Source organism: Elephas maximus, chromosome 13 (assembly GCF_024166365.1).
Source record: "Elephas maximus indicus isolate mEleMax1 chromosome 13, mEleMax1 primary haplotype, whole genome shotgun sequence".
Classification (NCBI taxonomy): Eukaryota; Metazoa; Chordata; class Mammalia; order Proboscidea; family Elephantidae; genus Elephas; species Elephas maximus.
This window is the reverse complement of record NC_064831.1, coordinates 71,032,363-71,052,898: the sequence shown is the minus strand read 5'-3', so window position 1 is coordinate 71,052,898 and position 20,536 is coordinate 71,032,363. Positions and strand designations below refer to the sequence as shown.

The window sequence follows — 20,536 nt, the reverse complement described above, 5'->3', positions numbered from 1 at the left end:
CATTGCTCAGCTGCTGGGGGCCCAGTAGGTAAGTTGGGAGATGGTATTAGGAAGCTCTGTCCTCCAACAGGAACCCTGGTGACACAGTGGTTAAGAGCTCAGCTGCTAACCAAAACGTCGCCAGTTTGAATCCACAGCCACTCCTTGGAAACCCTGAGTCAGAATCAACTCCATGTTAATGGATTTGTGGGGTTTTTTTTTGTTGTTGTTGTTGTTCTCCAATAACTCTATCATCAATAAAGCTATAGTTCCCTCTTCATCTGGTTCTCATCTGTCCCACAATTGGCTCAGAACTTGTGTGGGAAAAGAGATGAACTTATTGGTCCCCAACCCAGTATTTGACTAATGTTTCCAATTTTCAAATTCTGATTTTCCCCTAATCAGACTGATAGAGACATATCTCTCATTAGAATCTGGGAAACATTTTGCTGAGTGAAGGAAGTCAACCACGGAAGGACAAATATTGTATGATCTCACTCTTATGAAACAGCTAGAACAGGTACATGTATAGAGACCAAAGTTTACTAGTGGTTAACGGGTGAGGGGGGCATTGTTCAGGAAGTGCTGGGTATCTGTTTATGGTGATGGAAAATACAGCAACAGATACCTGTGTGGTGATGGTTGTACAACATGATTAATGTAATTGGTTTCACTGAATTGCACATGTAAAAAGTGTTGAATTGGCAAATGTAGTGTTCTATATATATATATAAATATATATATATACACATATACATATACACATGCAGAGGAAACCATGGTAATGTAGTGGTTAAGAGCTATGGCTGCTAACCAAAAGGTTGGCAGTTCAAATCCACCAGGGGCTCTTAGGAAACCCTACGGGGCAGTTCTATTCTGTCCTATAGGGTTGCCATGAGTCCGAATCACCTTGATGGCAACAGGTTTGGTTTTATTTTTGGTATATATATACATATTTTTTATATATGTGTATGTATGTATATAATGGGTTTTTTGGTTTTGGGTATATAAATGTCCAGACATATAAACATATTATTATTTTTATTTTAGGAGCCCTGGTAGTGCAATGGAGCACTTGCTAACTGAATGGCTGGCGGTTCAAACCCACTCAGTAGCTCCATAGGAGGAAGACCTGGCCATCTGCTCCCATAAAGATTATAGCCTAGAACACTCTAAGGGGCAGTTCTGCTCTGTCACATGGAGTCACTATGAGTCCAGATCTACTTAGTGATATCTAAACCAAAACCAAACCAAACCCAGTACCGTGGAGTCGATTCCGACTCATAGCGACCCTACAGGACAGGGTAGAACTGCCCCATAGAGTTTCCAAGGAGCGCCTGGCGGATTCGAACTGCCAACCCTTTGGTTAGCAGCTGTAGCACTTAACCACTACGCCCCCAGCGTTTCCTAGTGGCATCCACCAGCAACAATATGTTTTTTACAATTAAAAAAAAAGAAGAGAAAGCACATGCTATCTATTTCCTTATCATTGGCTGCAGTATAAGAACAGAGAAGCACATTAAAATGAGCTTTTACCCTTACCCCGCTAGGGGGTTTGCTATCAACAGCTTTATCACTTTGGAGATATGATGGCATTCTTAAGATGCGAGACTAAAAATTTGAGGGGGTGAGGGGCGGGAGGAATCAAATTCTTCCCTTTTCTCCATGAACTGACACTCTATCCCCATTACATTTCTTTTGTATAGAACGGAGTACCGTTTAGCAGAAGGTGAGGGCTTTAGATACAGGGAGGTCTGGGTTCAAATCTGACTGTGCCGAGTTGATGCTGTGGTCTCTGTGCTAGTCACTCTTATTTTCTCTGTGTCTTCTTTTCCCATCTTTAAATTAGTGATAATATCATCTGATCCAACCAGGCTGTTGTGAGGATTCGAGATAATCTACCCTGTGTTCTTGATTCTAAGATCCATACCTTTCACTTTTTTCCTCTACTAGGCATATTCCCTAAAATCCACATGGGAATTTCATATTGTGCTTCTTTTATTCCCAAAGCTTAAGGGCTTTCAAAAAGTCATTGATAGATGTACCATCAGCCTTGGAATCAAAGAGCCTAGGAAAGCATCCTGCATTTGATGGGCACTAATTGCATGGTAGTTCTTGGGAGTATTGGAAAGGCCAGGGCACCAAAATGGGGAAGAGCCCTTTCCTACAGCCAAGGGGAGCCTCCTCACCCTGAGTCCTCGTCCCAGTAGTAGTGGCTCCTGCCAGGATAGCTCTGCTCCACTTTTTCCATCTGCAAGGTCCTTATAAAAGTGCCCGTCTTGGACGTTTGCTTCAGCAGGCGATTGTGGACATCGGAGAGGATGGAAAAGGTGGTGCCTCGGGGGTAGCAGAGCATCACTCGGATCCAGTCGCCCCTAGGACCAGAAGTAGAGTCAGGTTATAAGTAAGGATGTTCATCCCACCCAGCCTTCAGGGCATGCCTCGGAGAGAGACCAAAGACTTCTCCACCAAATGACACCTCCATTTTTTATGGGTAAGTTTGAAAGAACATTTGCAATTGGTAATGATTGAGCTGTTAAGTGGTCAAGGAGAGAGGGAGAAAGGGTAACTCCCAGTGACCGAGGAGGTCATGGAATGGGTCAATTGTGTGGCTCTGGGGTCTACCTTGGGGGTGATCCCTAGGGACCTTTGGCTGAGAAAAAGACACTGTCTCAACTGGGTGGTTAAAAGACCACAGGATCTGGAGGTCCAGCATGATGGTAGGGCCCTTTCCATTTCTTGGGCCCCATTTTCAGCATCCAACAAATGCCCATCTCACAGGAATATTGTGACAAGTAAATAATATGCCTTGAAAATTCTTGAACATAAAATACAAAATCCTATACAGAGGGCCTCACTCTAATCACCATACAGAATCTCATCTCTTTCTCTGTAAAATGGTAACAATAATATCTAGATATTTTTACCATTTACTAATCTCTTTGCAAGACCAGACCCTGGGATAAATTCCTGCCATGCATCATCTGACCCGATCCTCATTGCACTCCTACAAAGTACTACTCCCATCTCACAGATGAAGAACTAAGGCTCCAAGAGGTTAGTTAGATGCCCTGCCTAAGGTTGCCCACCCTGCAGAATGGGGGCTGGAGCCCACGTCTTCTGATTCCAGAGCCTGAGCTCTTAACTGCTAGGTAATGTCAATCCCTCTGGGTACCTCCTCCTGCAGGGATGACATGGGCTAGGCTTAGGTTCTGTGAGCAGCCTGTCACCACTGCCTTGAACCCAGTCAGAGCAGCTGTCCCCAGTCCTGTTGCCTCTGGCTGTCCAGCCACTCACTTGTTGAAGTTGATGAGCCAGATGGTGAGCTCAGCGGGGGCCGTCTGGTCCCAGTGGATGGTGTAGCCCTTCTGCAGAGTGATAACCGGCTGGTACTGCTGGTAGTGGGTGCTTCTGGTGAGGGCCCCCTCTAGGAAGAGGGGGTGGCTGGGAAAGTCGTTCTTGATGATCTTCATCCTCAGATTACTCGTCTTGTAGGCCTGAATGTACATCTTTTAAAACCCAAAAAAGGAAAAACACACAACGAGTCTATTACAAAGGATTATTCCAAGTGTCTGGTTAACATCGAACTACAGACTGCACTTCCAAAGGCATTTTCTCTTCACAGCACCCTTTTTAGAAGGCTTGAGTGAAAGAAAGGCCAAATAAGGGGGCAGCTCTTTCTGTGGGTGGGTGCGGCCCAAGCCGGCCTGTGCAATTCATCTTCTGTGTTCTGTGCCTCTTGAAAACAGTGCTCTGCTGAGGAGCTACCAGTGGAAACCTGGGAAAAGACTGCTTAGTAGTCAGCAGATTTGGGCAATTGGAGGAAGACATGGAAGGAAGAGGAAGGGAGAGAAGGGGAAAGAGCACGTTTACAATTCTACTGCAAGGGCAACTTCCCTTAATTATCTGCTGTCCCGACTGCATCTGAGATTAGCCTGGGTGTGGTGCCCAACTTCTCCCTCTGAATGTCAGGGTCTGCCCATGTGGCCAGTCTACGTGGTATGAATGCACACTGAATGAATGAAAAAACAGTTGCCATCAAGTCTATTGCGACTCATGGCGCCCCCATGTGTATCAGAATAGAACTGTATACTCCGTGAGGTTTCCAATGCCCTTCGTTCTGAGGCGCCTCTGAGTGGACTCAAGCCTCCAACCTTCAGTTAATAGCTGTGCTCATTAACCCATTTGCAGCACCAAGGGACTCCACTGGATGAATGAAAGGGATCTTATTTAAGAGAAAAATCAGAAAGCAGGACTGTCAGCCACTGAGTCCCAGAGACCAAACCGCCCCGGTGCTTTAGGGCAGCTTTGATTTAAAATACTGTGTCTTGTTTTAGGACCATGACAAGCCACATGTCTCATAAGTTGTCATCCAGCAGCTGTAGTCGGGCAAGGCCATAATACCAATGTGCAATGACGCTGTACCGCTGGAAGAAAGGATTTATTATCCCCTCTCATTTTTCATTGCCTATAAAATCAAAAGACATTTTAACCCCCCCATAAGTTGTCATGAGGATCAAAAGGTAGAAGGCATATGTAAGATTTCTAAGCGGTAAAGTGAGGGCAAGAGGTTGTTGATAATAATCAACCAGAAGCCAGTTATGATGTGCAGGCACCAATCATCTGTCAGTGGAAGTTTGCATGTCGCTATGATGCTGAACAGGTTTCAGCAGAGCTTCCAGGCTAAGACTAGGAAGAAAGGCCTGGCAATCTACTCCTGAAAATCTTATGGATCACAATGGTCTGATCTGCAAGCGATTATGGGGATGGTACAGGACTGAACAGTGTTTCGTTCCTTTGTGCATGGGGCCACCATTAAAAACAACAGCCAGTTATGATAACCTGGAACACCCTACAGAACACAAGCAATGTTTTGGAAAGAGAGGGTGGAAGATAGGTGGGACACCTAGTCCTTGAGTCAGAGGTGCCATGTAATGCTGAAAGCATGGATGTAAGGCCTGAGGGCTTGGTTACCTTCAGTTATTCAGGGTGCAACTCCTCCCTGTGCTTCCACCTATCTGCTCCCTTCTGACTCTACTTCCCTTCTTATCTTCCTTAGACCATTGCGTCAACCACCCGCTCCCATGATCATCCAATCCCTTGGCCCTTGTTCTGTCCACACATTCCCCAGGTCCACCTTCTCTCCCAGGGCTGCTGAACAAGGCTGGAGGAAATCCCACAGCCCAGGAGATAGGCGCCTCTTCAAATTCCCTGTCTCCAATCTCCACCAAGGATTCAACACTTCCAGGCAATCCTTCCCCTGCATCTTGTCAGTATTTTCCACTCTGTACAGCAGCTCTTCCTAACCCTTATCGCTCTCTGCAGGCCGCCCTCCACAGGCCCACTCCCTGCATTCTCAACGCATGACCTCGCCTGCTACTGCAGAAAGAGACCCGGTCAAGCTGGTGGGAACGCCCTCAACTTCCTGCCTCCTGACCCCAGCTCCTCTCTTCCTCTGGTCTCGCTTCCTGCTAAATGCTAGCCCCTCCCCCTCCTCTGGCACCACCCACCCCACCCTGAGCATGTACCCCTCCTCCTCTGTGCCCATCTTGTCCTCCTCTGCCCTTTCCCTTCACCTGGCATGGCCTTACTCTCCCATCTCTCCTTCAACCCCAGATCACCTAGCTACCCTCTAACACCCATCTCCTAAGTCCACAGAGGCGAGAGCAATGCTGGTCTCACGGGGTGGCTGTGAGGACAATGTTTTCTTTTTTAATTTTATAGTACTTTAGATGAAAGTTTGGAAACCCTGGTAGGGTAGTGGTTAAGAGTTCGGCTGCTAACCAAAAGGTCTGCAGTTCAAATCCAACAGGCGCTACTTGGAAACCCTATGGGGCAGTTCTACTCTGTTCTATAGGGTCGCTATGAGTCGGAATTGACCTGATGCAATGGGTTTGGTTTTTGGTGAAAGTTTACAGTGCAAATTAGTTTCTCATTCAAAAATGTATACACAAATTGTTTTGTGACATTGGTTGCAATCCTTGCATTAGGACAACTTTTTCATGAATGTATGTTTCTTTTCTCCTCTGGGGCCACCAGCGTGTTTCCCTCCTAATTGGACCGTTCTTAATTTTCTCAGACCTTTCTCCCCTATGGCTTACAATAACAATAATAACAACTAACTAATACTTTCAAGTAGTCCTGGTGGCACAATGGTTAAGCACTTGGCTGCTAACCGAAACGTTGGCAATTCGATCCCACCTAGCAGCTGCATGGGAGAGAGACCTGGCAATCTGCTTCTGTAAAGATTATAGCCAAGAAAACTCTACGGGGCAGTTCTGCTCTGTCACGTGGCGTCGCTCTGAGTCGGAACTGACTTGACAGCACCTAACAGCTCTAACAGCCACATGAGGCCACTGAGCATTTGAAATGTGGCCAAGGTTTCTGAAAAGCTGAACTCTTAATTTTATTTTAATTGAAATTATGTTTCAAAACTGAAGCAGTGTAAAATATTTTTCCGTTGAACACAAGTTTGTTGTTTGGCAGGACTACGTTTCACTTTAACTGTTGAAAATTTAGCATCTGGATTGAAACGGACTCTAAGTGCAAAATACACACCAGATTTCAAAGAGTTAGAACAGAAAAAAAATGCAAATGTAAAAATGTCTCATTGATAATTTTTATATGAATTACGTGTTGAGATGATAATAGTTTGAGACTATTGAGTTAAATAAAACATACCATAGTGTATTTTAATTTTAATAAAAATCCATTTCCCCTGTTTCTCTTTACTTTTTAATGCGGCTACTAGAAAATTTATAATCACACATCTGGCTTACATTATAGTTCTATTAAACAACTCTGGTCTAAGCAATTTACCTGCATTATTTGAACCCACCTTCATAATCTCATCAAGGAGGTTCAATTATTATCCCAAATTTATAGATGAGGAAACTGAGGCATCAAGAGTTTAAGTAACTTGCCCAAGGCCACATAGTAAGTGCTGGGGACTGACATGTACCCAAGCATTTGACCTCAGAGTACTTTTCTTCTAAGAATTATGCTTATAAACTATTTTCACTTTGACTTTGTGAAAATCCTACTGAGTAATGGGAGGGAGGAGAAAGAAAGAAGAAGGAAAGAAGCCTATGATTTTCTGGTCTACTACAGAGTCAGGCATACAGTAGGCACTCACTGAATGGTTGTTGCATGAGTGAGTTGAGTGGCTCCCAGAGAGGTGCCCCTAGTGCCTCACCTGTGCGTAGCGGCCACTGCAGATGGCCCCTCTCCAGTCAGGCACATTGATGCAGTCTGGGTGCCGCACCAGCCAGTTGTCATGCTTAGTGAGGTAAGAGCCAGGGTATTCCGACACCGAGCCATCGACATCGTGGAACACGGACGTCTTATCCCCATCCATGTCCAGCTGGTTGAACCAGGGCCCAGGCTCTCCAAAGAACACTCTGGAAGTAATCTAAACAGAGCCCAAGAAAGTTAGGCTGGTCCAGAAGGTAAGGGAAACTGCAGCCGTCATCAGGCCCGGGCAAGGGTTCCGATTTCTGCTAACGTTACAAACGAGCCAAACTAAAGATGCTCTCGGGTGCTAGAGGAAACCACATGCCTAACCCCTCAGATGGAGCCAGAAAACCAGCCAGTGTTCCCTGTGCCTCAACTCCCTGACCCAGTGCATTATCTTGGCCTCCACTCACTGGAGGGCTGGCTGCTATGGGCGACCCAGAGGCTGCTCTGATACACAGGCTCAAGGGCCTGCACAGAGGACGGGAGGATTTAGGAGTGAGTGAGTATGTGTGTGTGAGAGAGAGAGAGAGAGAGAGAAAGAGAGGGAGAGAGAGAGAGCTTTGTGTGGTGAATGTTTCTGTGAGAATATGTGCATATGAGGGAGAGAAAGAGAGACAGGTAGGGGATGTTTGTATGAGAAAGTATATCTATGTGTATAAAATTGTGTGTGTCTGTGTGTGTGTGTGAGAGAGAGAGAGACAGAAAGAGAGAGAGGGAGGTGTGTGAAGAATGTATGAGAAAGTGTATCTATTTGTGTGGGTACATGTGTGAAAGAATGTGTGTGTGTGTTTCAGGAAGAGTTTTTTAGCATGAGTGCTTGGAGATTTCCATGACCTCTTTCAAGCCCACAGTGGCCTGAATAAAGAAATTAAGTAATTTAAGTTTCACTCCTTTCTCCCTCAGCCTGCCAGTGGCTGGGCAGACGGACATAAGCCAGAGCATAGAGGAGGAGGGAAAAGTCTGGGAAATCCACAACCTGAAGAAAATGCACCAGGAGGTCTGAACCTGCCTGATCCCAAAGGTGCCCTTGGCTCTGATCACCTCAATCCCAACTCCTAGTCTGCAGACCCGTCCGTGGCAAGGAGGCCTTGCTGATATTCCACTCTCAGCGAGAGATTCAACAGAGCATCTTCAGAAAAGGCTTCCCTTGAAAACCGCCAGGTTTTTTAGATCAATTGGGCTAACACAGGTGGCCTGGTCACAACACAAAGTATGTGCAGACCAAGACCCTTGGAGGAACGTCCTCAGAATCTTGAGTCCACTGTAAGGTTCCTACTGAGACTTGGGTAAGTTTAGAACAGGGTGAAGGCAAGCGGTCATTTACCCAGACATGACCCGTGGGGCAACCTATGCTTGTACTTTTCCAGTTTGGATGCAGAGAGAGCTGGGACATGGCCCAGCCTGCTTGGAGAAGGCTGTTCAACCCCTGTGGTAGTGGCAACAGCTCAAACTCTAGGCCCCGGGAGACTTGTGAATCACCGCCCAAAGTCTGGGTTTGCAGGAAGTCTGCCCTGGCGCCTCACTCACCGGGACATCCTCAAAGGCAATATTGGTCACGTTGTTATGGGGGCAACTCTGCCAGGCGTTATTCAGGCGGAAGGCCAGAGCGCTGGTGTGCCGACCCTCCAAGGCCACAAACTTCCGGAAAGTGCAGTTCTGGATGTTGATGGGGCCATCGTAGAACTGAATTCCTCGGATTGGAAAATTCCTATCGAGTTAAGGAAGTCAGACATCAGGCTGTGCCACCATGTTGTTTATGCCCTCTGATGGGGTTGGTTAACAGAGACCTTTTGGGCAAAGCCATTCCTGATCCCCACCTCCAGTTGCTCTCCCCACCCCAGACATTATTGATTCTTTAATTCATTCAAAAAACATTTATGGGCACACTACGTGTCAATAAACGAATGCTTGCTGGATGGTTGATTGATTGAATGAATGAATATTTGTCTAGTTGCTGCATAAGTGTTTGTGGATGGTCTTCTACTCAACTATTTCCTCCAATTTTCCCATAATATGAAGAGTCATTGGATAAATGCTGTAAATACTACTACAGAGTGCCAATATCATGTCCCTTGGGAGGCAGAGCTCTTACTCATTGTTGCCTTAGTCTTAGTGGTTGTAATAATTAAATCAGTTTAAGGCCCACATGAGTTTCTCCTCTCTGAGTAAGTCTTTTGACTGGGAGTAAGCTGGATTTGGGAAACAGCGGGGAAAGGAGGGACACAGACTGGAAGGTGATAGAAATGTAGTAAGGGTAATTGTGGTGTAACTTTTTGAGTGGCTCTAGAAGAGAGAGTAAGAAGCCCGGGTGACGTAGTAGTTTGTGATTGGTTACTAACCAAAAGGTTGGTGGTTTGAACCCACCTAGTGGCTCCTTGGAAGAAAAGCCTGGTAATCTGCTTCCATAAAGAAAATTCTATGCACTAGTTCTATTCTGTAAAACATTGGGTCACAGTGAGTCGGAGACCAACTCAACAGCAGCTAACAACAACAAGAGAAGGCAGGTCCTGCTGGGAAGGCAAGACTGTGGACTCAGGAGGGCCCCAGGCGGGTCCTAAGGACCTGGGAATCAGGAGACGGGACATGGCAATGCAGAGACTAGAGAAGAACTAGTGACTTGGAAATTTGCCTTGGGCCTAGCAGGGCAGGTTGCTCAGAGACACTCCTCTCATTTGGCTTGGACTCCCGAGCAGGAATGGGAAGAAAGGACCTGAGTGGGCTGGCTCAGTTTCCTGGAGGACTCCATAGCCCAGCCTTCTCCTTCTTGGACTTTGGCCCCAACTCTAGGCTTACTTATTCTCCAAGTCCAAATTTTGTGTTCATACTGGTGTCTCTACCTCTGGGTCAGGCCCCTCCCCGACCACAGAGAACATAAAGAAGAAAGAATGGAAAAAGGAAAAGGAAGCAGAAAAGGCATCTGTCCGTGGGGGAGAAGATGTACTCCAGCCGTCCCAGATCTTCAACCTTGGCCTCCCCTCAGTTCAGATACGGGTCTTTGGGGAAGTCCCTAGTCACACCTGCCTTGGTACTGTGCCTTCCGTGGATACCAAGGACTTTTTGCATTTCCGTATTTTTATATTTATAATTGATTAACACCATCACTTTATTCCTGATACTCATGGGATGATTCCATGCATTTTTCCATATAAGGTATTTTAGGGAGAGCCCATCCTTACTAGCTCTATATTTTAGTCGTGTGCTTACTTTACCTTCAGACCCCAACCCAGTCTCATACAGGATTAATCACCCATGAGTAGGACTGCACAACCCTAGGTTCCTGCTCTCAAGGCAGTTTGAAGAACCTGCCTGAGTCTTACATAGCCGTCAGGTTTCCATAAACAAGCTCACCTCTGGAAGTCATCAGAACATTCTGGCCCTGGGAGGCTGGTAACCCTCAGTAAAGAAACCCCAAATATGCAGACTCAGAGTTGCTCATAAAAATGATATGAAGGGTTGTTACATCACTTAGGGTAGACAGAAGCAAGGACTTCTCAACAGCATGTGCCAAAGGAGGCTGCAATTCTGCCTTTGCAAAACCGTTTAAGAGATAAATGTCCACTTGGGTTGGGGGTTGCAGGCCTGAGTATGTCTGTGTCCTGACCATAGTAGCATTAATTATATTTTCCTAGAGAAAGGAGGACAGGAAGGGCTGATCTTGGCTTTAGGAGAATCGGGACCACCATGTTGTTCTTGGCTTAGAGCCTTGCTGTCTGGTTTGACTTCTCATCTGAGCAGAACCACCATGAGAAGGTAGAGAAAGTTCCCTCACCACTGACCTAGGCTGTGGTTTTCCGAGGAACTGACTTGCTCATCATGATGATAGCTCATCAACTCTCCAAGTCTCTTACTGCCTTCTCCAACCACATGGTTGTCATCCAACCTTTGTTTGAACTCCTCCAGCAACTGAGAGCCTATGACTCCTCAAGACAGCCCTGCTATTCTGTTGTTGAACACGTCTGACTTCTAGAAAAATCTTTCCTACACCAAGCTAAATCTGTCTTTTAGGACCCATGTAGAATGATCCTACATTTTGTGTGCATGGGGGCCCTGAGAATATGTGACGACACCTCCCACGTTGTCTTCCCAAGCATGTTCCCATCTCCTGGTTGGAAATTTCAATCTGCATGTAACTTAGCTTTGGGTTTTGTCATCCTCCTAGTTCTTCTACTTTACGTGTGCTTTGACCTGACTCTGTCACCTCCCATGGTCTGAGGGAGATGAAATGCTCCAAGTGGATTCTGCAATCACAGGAAAGTGAGACCCACAGTCCCTCATCCTGGATACTGAACTTCCATCAATGCAGTCCAGGACCACATTTTGCGTTTTGATGACCATGTCACCCTGTTGACTCATACTCATACTCAACAATGTTTTTTTTGTTTTGTTTTTTAACTTTCCCTCTTTCCATTCCAGATTTCCTCTAACTCCTTTTTAATCTTCATTGCTTCAATAATTTCTCTGGCTGGTACACAACTAGGGAAGTCATGTTTAAGAGGTAGAAATCACCACCTAGCATCTTTCCTTCCATTGCTGCCACTAGGTTAAGCCACATAGAGCAAAAAAAACCACCATGTTTGCAAACCTACTGGCCTATAGGGAGAGTCCTTCCACTGTGGTCCAAGCCACCCGGGCCCCAGATCCTGTTGTCCATCATCTCTGTTCCCACGTTGCCGCTTTCCCCAACAAACAAGCTGTTCTTTATCTCCTGTTTGGAGCCATCATCATATGGGAAGGTTCCACCACTGTAGAGAGAAGATGTTTGAGATGACATATCCAGAGACAACCTCTCCAAAAGGACCAAACACAATGACAGTTGCTCTTACCTGGCCAGAGTCAGGCCAATGCCATTGTCAGCAAACCTGGGGACAAGAGCAGAAAGTCAGAATGTTCTCTCATTCCTCATTCAGTGAAGGCACAGAGGGAAGGGCCCTTGCCTGCCTTAGAGTCCTACTCTGGATACTGAGTGGGGGAAGCAGAGGGTTTGCTGAGGGAGTTGTGACTCTCCCATTCTGTACAATAAGGGGATATTCTAGGCCACCTACTATTTACTCTCTGACTCCAGAGGGAAAAAGGTAAGCCCGGTGGCTCTCAGTGTTTGATGCTACATTGTGTAAGCAGCCTGCAGCCTGGGCTCCTTGTGCCTCCTTCTCCCAGTCCACCTCTTCCAGCTGTCTGTCCCTTCTGGCCCTTGTTCAGAATGGCCAGTGGATCTCTATGGGGACTCTACATCAGAACTCAGTGTTTGTTGTCTTCTTCATTTGAACCTTAGAGTCCAATGAACCAGAGTTTCAAGTTCCAGTTCAACCACTTATGAGTTGTGTGACTTTGGAAAATTCACTAACCTGTGCTTCAGTTTGTCATCTCTAAAATGGAGATAATAATTCCTATCTTTGAGAAGCATGCTAAGATAAATGAAACCAAGCACTTGGCACATAGTAGGTGCTCAGAACATGCTGGTTTCCTTCCTTCCCTTTGTGGATTGGCATAAGGCCTTAAGAAAGCCAAGCCCAGTGACTATTCAGAGGCAAATCACGGTCCACAGCACCTGGCATTGCAGGCTGAAGCCAATATGCTGGTTTTAGCGGTTGTGGTCACTAGCTGACATCATACTATATCCCTACCTGGTTAGGAATCCCAGAAAACCAAAAATCAGTATATATTGTTCACTCTTTCCAACTTTCCTCTCTTCATGCCCACTGTCACCCCCCTTTGTGTGAACCCCACGTGCTCCCAGCTCACCGGCAGCTGTCCAACCACACGTCCCCGCCCCGCAGCCAGGCCCCATGGTCCTGGTTCTTGTAGGCAATGAAGTGCTTGATGATGGCCGGCTCCCTGGGCTTCAGTGGGTCAGCATCCTTGTGAGGGCTGTATCTGGAACACACCATTGGAACAGCACAGTTAGCGGTTTTGGGGGAACTCCTGGGACCACTCCCTCTGGGGCTTTGTGAGTTTCTCTCTATGCAGAGTGCATGGGAAGACACCAACTAAGCAAAAACCGGTAGGCATTGCCTGGGCTCAAGAATGAACTGTCTGAGCTCATCTCAGAAGCAAGAGGAGGCCTCTTCTCCAGGCTCAGCTCTGTGCAGGCTGCACACACTATCTGCTGTTGTCCACCAGCACCACTGCAGAGCCCTCCCCAGGAGGGGTCACAGCCCAGAGGAAAGCTCTGACAGTCAGTGCCAAACCAGACATGAAATGCGGCTCATGTGGTCTGGGAGGGTTGTCTTGAGACGCCCAGCTCTCCTGCTAATGGGGAGGCGACCTTGAGCTGGTGCCTTTTCTGGGCCTCAGCTCCTCAGCCACAAAAAGGAGTGATGAGCCTGATGCTCACGGATGTCTGGCCTGGTGAAAGTCTTCCATAAACAGCATCACGTCACTGGCATTACCCATTTTTGATGAAGACCAAGCAATTGATCTCTTTAAAGGCTAGTGGTTTTGCTAATTACCTTGAGGTTTGGACAGAACCTTTTAAAAGCAGCCCCTAGCCTTCAACTGGGCTGCAGATGTATTTATAGGCACAGTCTGCATGTTCCTGCCCACTTACCTAATAGTGAAATCCCTTCCTTCTTTTTCTCTTTATATTCTTACCCCAGCACAACTTGCTATGGCCCTGGCCATCCCTGTTGACTTACCAGGTATTGGCATTTGCTGAGGGATCTAGAAAGTGCTAGGAACATGTTTCTCTTTGGCTGCTGGAACCTGAATCCTACGCTTTTGGGATTCACACTTGGCCCTGCTCAGATGTTCACCGTGACACTCCCAGTAACTAGCTCAATGCCGGGCACAAGTAACTGTTCAGCAGATGCTTGGTGAATGAATGAAAGAGAGCAAGGAACTGCGACAAGAGGTCACTGTGGATTCCTGAGGGTTGGCTACCTGGCAGAGATGATGGAGAGGAAGGGCCGCTTGTCCTTGGCAGAGGCCTCAGTGGTTTTGACGCCGTTGTCTATGATCATGCCAGCCTGGGGGAGGAGACACAGGGACACATTACCTTCTGTTGCAGACTGCAGGCATTTTTTCATACCCAGCCTCATTACATACTCTTGAATGCTCCAGAAAATCCAGCTTTGATCTTGGGCTGCATTAATGAAGTAGAGGTTCTGTGGTGGGGGTGAAGAGCCTGCCCTATTCTGCGTTGCTCAGATAGAATCTAGTAACGTGTCCTCTTTGAGGTGCAGGTAAGGAAACTGAGGTCTAGAGAGGTTAAGTCACCTATTCAAGGCCACAGAGCTAAGTCTCAAGAAACAAAATAAAAGGGAACAGAGAGAATGCAACCTGCGCCTTCCTTCAGAACCACGTCCTGATTTTCTTTAGCTGTAGGTCAGACCAACTTTTCATAGTCAACACTACACCCACCCCCACCAAGTAAATGACAAAACCAAACTCAGGCGCTCAGCTCAGGGGACACCAATAGGAGAAGCCCTCCTCACGTCAGCCTGAGTGAAGGCACCTCCTTCCCCTTTTGGCTCTGGCCAGATGCTAAGTCCATGCCGATTCAAGAACAGCCACAAGAGATTATTGTGAATGGCCAGTGGCCTGGAGGCCTCGGAAGGCTGCCCCGTTTTCTCAGGACGCATGCCAGGATGGCAGCTGTTCCTGGCTGCGGCCAAGTGTCTGTCCCGGTGCTAATAATCTGCAGGCCTGGGCCAGGGGAACTAACAGGCCGGCAGGCCAGCGAGGCGCAGTCTGGAAAGACTTACCCGGTAGTTGGAATGTGCTCGGTTGTTATGGAATTTTCCCAGTGGAATGTGCTCTGAATAACCTGGGGAGTACATTCCCACTGAGGGGCCCGTCGGTACATGGTGGAAAATGAACCAAAATCCTGTTTCCTGTTGGGGGAGGGCACAGGGGGAAAGCCACAGAATTCAGCACCAGCTTATCAGGGTGACCAAACAGCCCACATAGCAGGCAGATGAACTACTATCACTCAGACAGGACTGCGCATCCCCAAACACACCTCCATGTGGTCTAGGTTCAGAAGGGATACAGAGAAAAGTATGAGGCAAACGTAATACGTGGGGCCCACTCCGACTGTTAAAGCCCTTTGTAGGGTCCTACTCGAATGGCCATGGGCTCTGAACTGCTGGAGTTCAGTCACTGCAGGGTTTAGGCTCCTTCTCCTGACGCTAATGGGAGGATTTCAGAGGTTCAGCAGAGCTCAGAGCAGGAAGTTCTACTAGTGGCCTTGACTTTTCATTCTACAGATATATCTGGCTTGCTCAGGGTTCCACTGAAGATAAAATGCTGCGGGGGGGCGGGGGGGGGGTGGCAAGAGCACAGGCTGTGTAGACAGAATGTCCATGTTTGTGTCCTGCCCGCCCCTTCCCACTGTGTGTGCCCCTGGGCACGTTAGCTCTCCCTGCCTTTGCTTCCTCACTAATCAGCTGGGGGTAATGATAAGAAAAAAAAAAATTTTTTTTTTTTTTTGGTACCTGGTAATTTAATGCAAAAATCAAATGATTTTTAGCTTAGAACATATACAGTCAATTCTTGTTATTCGCAGTAAAAGCGGTCATTGGTAGTTTCGTGGTAGAATTCTTGCCTCCCATATGGAAGATCAGGGTTCAATTCCTGGTCAGTGTACTCGTGTGCAGCCACCACCCCTCTGTCAGTAGAGGCTTGTATGCTGCTATGATGCTGAACAGGTTTCAGTGGTGTTTCCAGGTTAAGACAGACTAGGAAGAAAACCCTGGCAATCTATTTCCAATAATTGGCCAGTGAAAACCCTATGGATCACAACAATCTGCTGTGCAACTGATCACGGGGCTGGTGTAGGACCAGGCAGCATTTCACTCCATCGTGCATGAGTTGCCCTGAGTTGGGGACTCAGTCAACGGCAGCTAACAGTAACATGTTCTATACAGTCCTTGGGACAATGAATTAGCGAACAGTGATCTCAACCAGGAACCACACACGAGGTGACTCAAGCTTTATGCCACCCTGTGCATGGGCATGTCAGCAAATGGCCACAAAAACACCATGAGTATTATTTCGCTAAATAAATTTTAGCCAGGAGGCAAATTCAAAAACATGAAATCCAAGAATAATGAGGATCGAGTGTGTATTTCAGGCACCATTCTAAGCTAAAATAATTAAATTCTAATAATGAGTTGTGACATATAAAGTGCTTAGCACTCAGTGGGCCATGACCATCAGTACTGTGAAGTGACAGAGCCATCACTTAAAACCAAGTCCACCCGACTCCTCGTCTGAGTGTTTCTTCCTCTTCACTCCAGCCAAGCCTGACTGCATGGACGCCTTGGCTTTGGGCTCCAAACACACACATTTCAAGGTAAGGACAGGTGTCAGCCTTAGCCGTCTGCTACCCCGACCACCATCCCTACTTTGTGCCAAAGAGGGGATATTTCCGCTCACCTCAGATCCTGCAGCAGCACAGTTGATGAGGTTGTTGTTGGGATTGGCCATCCAGAAGGTGGACACAGCACTAGGGGGAGGGGGCAAGAGATTGAATGGCATCATACAAAGGGCTCTCAGGCTGCTGCCCTGGTGGACGCAGCCCAGACACTTTAATGTTGCTTTGAAGAGCCCCTGATCACAGATGTACGAAATCATTGATTTGTTGATCTGAAACCCAGTTTTCTTGTTAAAGTGTGTTGCATTTAAGCATTTAAAATAATCAGAAGCTGAACCAGGTGTGGCGCTTCCAGGAAGAAGCACTTTGAGGGAGAAGCCTGAGACTAACTCTAAAATGAATGTAAATCAAAACAGCCCAGGAAAGTAGCTGGTTCTCAGGGTTGGCACTTTCTCTCTCCCGCTCGCTCTCTCACTCTCTCTCATGTCTAGAAATGGATCCATGAAGTTGGGGCCTGTGTGTTCAGACAGTGGCAGCCGATGAGGCAGCCCCTTCCTCTCATCAAAGGTGCACTGTGTGGCACCAGGAAATTGCCCCACCGGTGGTTCTCCTTGGACAAGAGCGATGCACAGGAGGCAAACTGAGAAGGGAGAAGACACATTCTTGCCTCCTCTCCCAGAAGCTGAGAGCAGATTAAAGGCCGTGAGGTCCAAGTGGCTCAGAAGCCCTGAGTGCGGAAGTGGAAGGATGAGCTGAAAAGCCATGTGAGCAGCTCACAAAAGCTCTCCTGGGCACAGGCCTGGGGCGGGCGCATGGGCACAGAGGAGAGGGAGGCGCTTACTTGCAGTCCTGCCGGGGCTTAGGGATGTATCCTGGATAGGAGTCTTCTGTGATCGTCTTGCACATCTTGCTGTCGCGGTCGGAGGGCAGGAGTGTTCCAGACTTAACAAGTAGACCAAGACAGTGGTCAAAGGTGTTGCGTTCCTCTGGCCCATCTTCCGTGAAGAAGCAATGACCCAAAGAGTTATAGCCCACAACGTCCTTGATCTGCAAGGGTCAAGACGGGGACATTTCATCCAGCATCCAGCTATTCATGTGCTCATTCATTCACTCAAAGAGCCCTCGTGGCGAAGTGGTTAAGCACTTGACTGCTAACTGAAAGGTTGACAGTTTGAACCCACCAGCCAGTTGGCGGGAAAAAGATGTGGCAATCTGCTTCTGGAAAGATTACAGCCTTGGAAACCTTATGGGGCAGTTCTGCTCTGTCCTACGGGATTGCTATGAGTCGGAATTGACTCCACAGGAACGGGTTTATTCTTTCACTCAGCAAACATGTCGAGAGCATCGGCTATACACCAGGCTCTGTGTGGAGCACTGGGGCTTTGGAGATGAGCCTGCCACCGGTGTTGGGGTTGGGGAAGGTAGGGGATGGAGTGGTGACTTTTTTTTTAATTGTGGTAAAAATACACATAACAAAACATTTGCCAATTCAGCAATTTTTATATGTATAATTTAAGGACATGGATTCCATTCTTCACATTGCGCAGCGGTTATAATTAGACTTTTCTGAACTATTCCACCACCGCATTAATAGAAACTCAGTGCCCCCTAAGCTATAACTTCGCCTTTCCCCCCCTCCTCCTCACCCCTGGTAACCACTAATACACCTTGGTCTCTATTCACTTGCCTAATCTAGATATTTCATATAAGTGAGATCGTACATTATTTGTCCTTTCGTGACTCATTTCACTCAGCATGGTTTCAAGGTTCATCCATGTTGTGGCATGTATCAGGACCTCATGTCCCTTTGTGGCTGAGTAACATTCCATTGTGTGTATGTACCACATTTTGTTTACCCACTCATCTGTAGATGGACATTTAGGTTGTTTCCACCTTTTGGCTATGGTGAAAAGTGCTGCAATGAACTTTGGTACACAAGTTTCTGCTTGCGTTCCTACTCTCAACTGTTTTGGGTATATGCCTAGGGTTGGAATTGCTGGGTCATATGGTAATTTTACGTTCAACTTTTTGAGGGATCAGCAGACTGTTTTCCACAGTGGCTGTACCACTTTACATTCCCCCCAACAATGGGTGAGGATTCCAATTTTTCCACATCCTCACCAGCATCTGTTATTTTCTGTTTTTTTTTCCTATCATGAGCATTCTAGTGGGGGTAAAGTAGAATCTCACCGTGATTTTGATTTGCATCTGTCTCCCTAATGACTAATGAGAAGCCCTGGTGGTACAGTGGTTAAAAGCTATGGCTGCTGACCAAAAGGTCGGCAGCTCAAATCCACCAGCTGCTTCTAAGAAACCCTATGAGGCAATTGTACTCTGTCCTCCAGGATCGCTGTGAGTCAGGATCCACTCGACAGCAACTGGTTTGGTTTGGTTTTTTGGAATGACTAACGACACTGATTCATCTTTTCACGTGCTTGTCAGCCATTTGTATATTCTCTTTGGTGAAATGTCTATTCAAGTCTTTTGCCCATTTTTTGACTGGGTTGCTTATCTTTTTGTTGTTAAGTTGTAGGAATTCTTTATATGTTCTTGATATTAAACCTCATCAGATATACGGTTTCCAGGAATTTTCTCCCAATCCTTAGGTTGCCACTTCACTTTGTTGGCAACGTCTTTTGATGAACAAACATATTTAATTTTCATGAGGTTCCATTTATCTATTGACTTTTGTGCTTGTGTTTCTGGTGTCATATCTGGAGTGGCAGCTTTTTAAGTCCCATCCAGTTGGAATGTTATGGCCAAGGCTCTATGGGGTAGGTAAGGGGACAAAACGTCAGACATGAGAGGTTGGGTCCAAGAGGAGACGTGGATAGGAGACCATGTGTGCCTGCTTTGGTGGAGGATTCAGACAAGAACACAGCTTACTAGGATTTAACATGAAGGGATTATACAGAAACGAGAGCAGTGGGTAAGGGTGGTGGGGAGAGCTTCAGCCAGGAGGGAGCATCTGAGCTGAGCCAGGTGGACTTTTTCTTAAGACTAGTGCTGACGTTTCTCATTGTGCCCTCACCCATGAATCTAAGTAGTCTTCTCAGCCCACGCTAGACATTGCCACATTTACAACCCCTAGGCAGAGAACCAGAAAGGGCTGCAAACTCCAGCTCTTCAATGGATGTCAAAGAACCTGGAATGCAGTCTAGATGGTGCATCGAAGCAGTACAGGGATCCTAGACAAATCTCCCAGCCTCTCTGCAACTCACTTTTCCCTACCACACAACGGAGGACTTGAACTCTACCATCTTCGGTCTCTGATATGGATTGAATTGTGTCCCCCAGAAAGGTACCTTGAAGTCCTAGCTCCTGTACCTGTGAATGTGACTCTGTTGGAAATAGAAGTTTTCTTCTGTCATCGGTTAAGTTAAACAAGGTTATACAGGAGTGGGGTGGGTTCTAATCCCGTTCCCTTCTGAGCATTGTCTTATGAAAGTGGAGAACAGACATGGAAACAATCACGCAGAGGGAAGACAGATGGATCCAGTGAGTATGCAGCTACCAGTCAGAACCTGAAAGAGACAAGGAAGGACCTTCCCCTGGAGCTGACAGAGAGAGCATAGCCCTGAATCCAGACTTCCAGCCTCCAGAACTGTGAGAATTAATTTCTGCTCTTTAAAGCCACCAACTTTTTGTGGCATTTTGTTAAGGCAGTTCTAGGAAACTAAGATAGGCCCCTTCTGGGTCAGAATCCCTATGAACTCCTCAATCTTAGAGCTAAAAGCTCCTCAGAGGATCTCTAGCCTGAGCCCTGCCCCCTCCTCCCTGTCCAGGGCTGGACTCTGTTCCTGACAAACCGGCATCCTGAACACCCTAGAGATGAAATGCTTATTACCTCATGAGATCGCCTGTTCCACTGTGGGACACTGAGGATGATGAGAAACACCTTACTTGTCCTGACTGAAATCCTCCCTTCTTCTTGCCCACCCAAGAGTCCTGACTTCCCAGTGACATCAACAAGCAAGGCAAGCTCCAGTTGAATGGCATCCATTCAAC

The 20,536-nt window shown here is 46.9% G+C and overlaps 1 protein-coding gene across 1 annotated transcript in view; it reads right to left on the bottom strand.

Annotated features, from left to right (window-relative positions):
* Positions 1–20,536, bottom strand: part of CEMIP (cell migration inducing hyaluronidase 1) — a 167,637-nt gene that overhangs the window by 12,185 nt on the left and 134,916 nt on the right. Inside the window, exons 14-24 of the mRNA XM_049852799.1 lie at positions 17,370–17,575; positions 16,591–16,660; positions 14,916–15,044; positions 14,092–14,177; positions 12,955–13,086; positions 12,039–12,074; positions 11,802–11,957; positions 8,743–8,923; positions 7,175–7,390; positions 3,277–3,488; positions 2,169–2,354 (exon numbers count right to left, since the gene is read on the bottom strand). Of these exons, the coding sequence (XP_049708756.1) occupies positions 2,169–2,354; positions 3,277–3,488; positions 7,175–7,390; positions 8,743–8,923; positions 11,802–11,957; positions 12,039–12,074; positions 12,955–13,086; positions 14,092–14,177; positions 14,916–15,044; positions 16,591–16,660; positions 17,370–17,575 (1,610 nt within the window). The remainder of the gene's footprint in view (positions 1–2,168; positions 2,355–3,276; positions 3,489–7,174; positions 7,391–8,742; positions 8,924–11,801; positions 11,958–12,038; positions 12,075–12,954; positions 13,087–14,091; positions 14,178–14,915; positions 15,045–16,590; positions 16,661–17,369; positions 17,576–20,536) is intronic.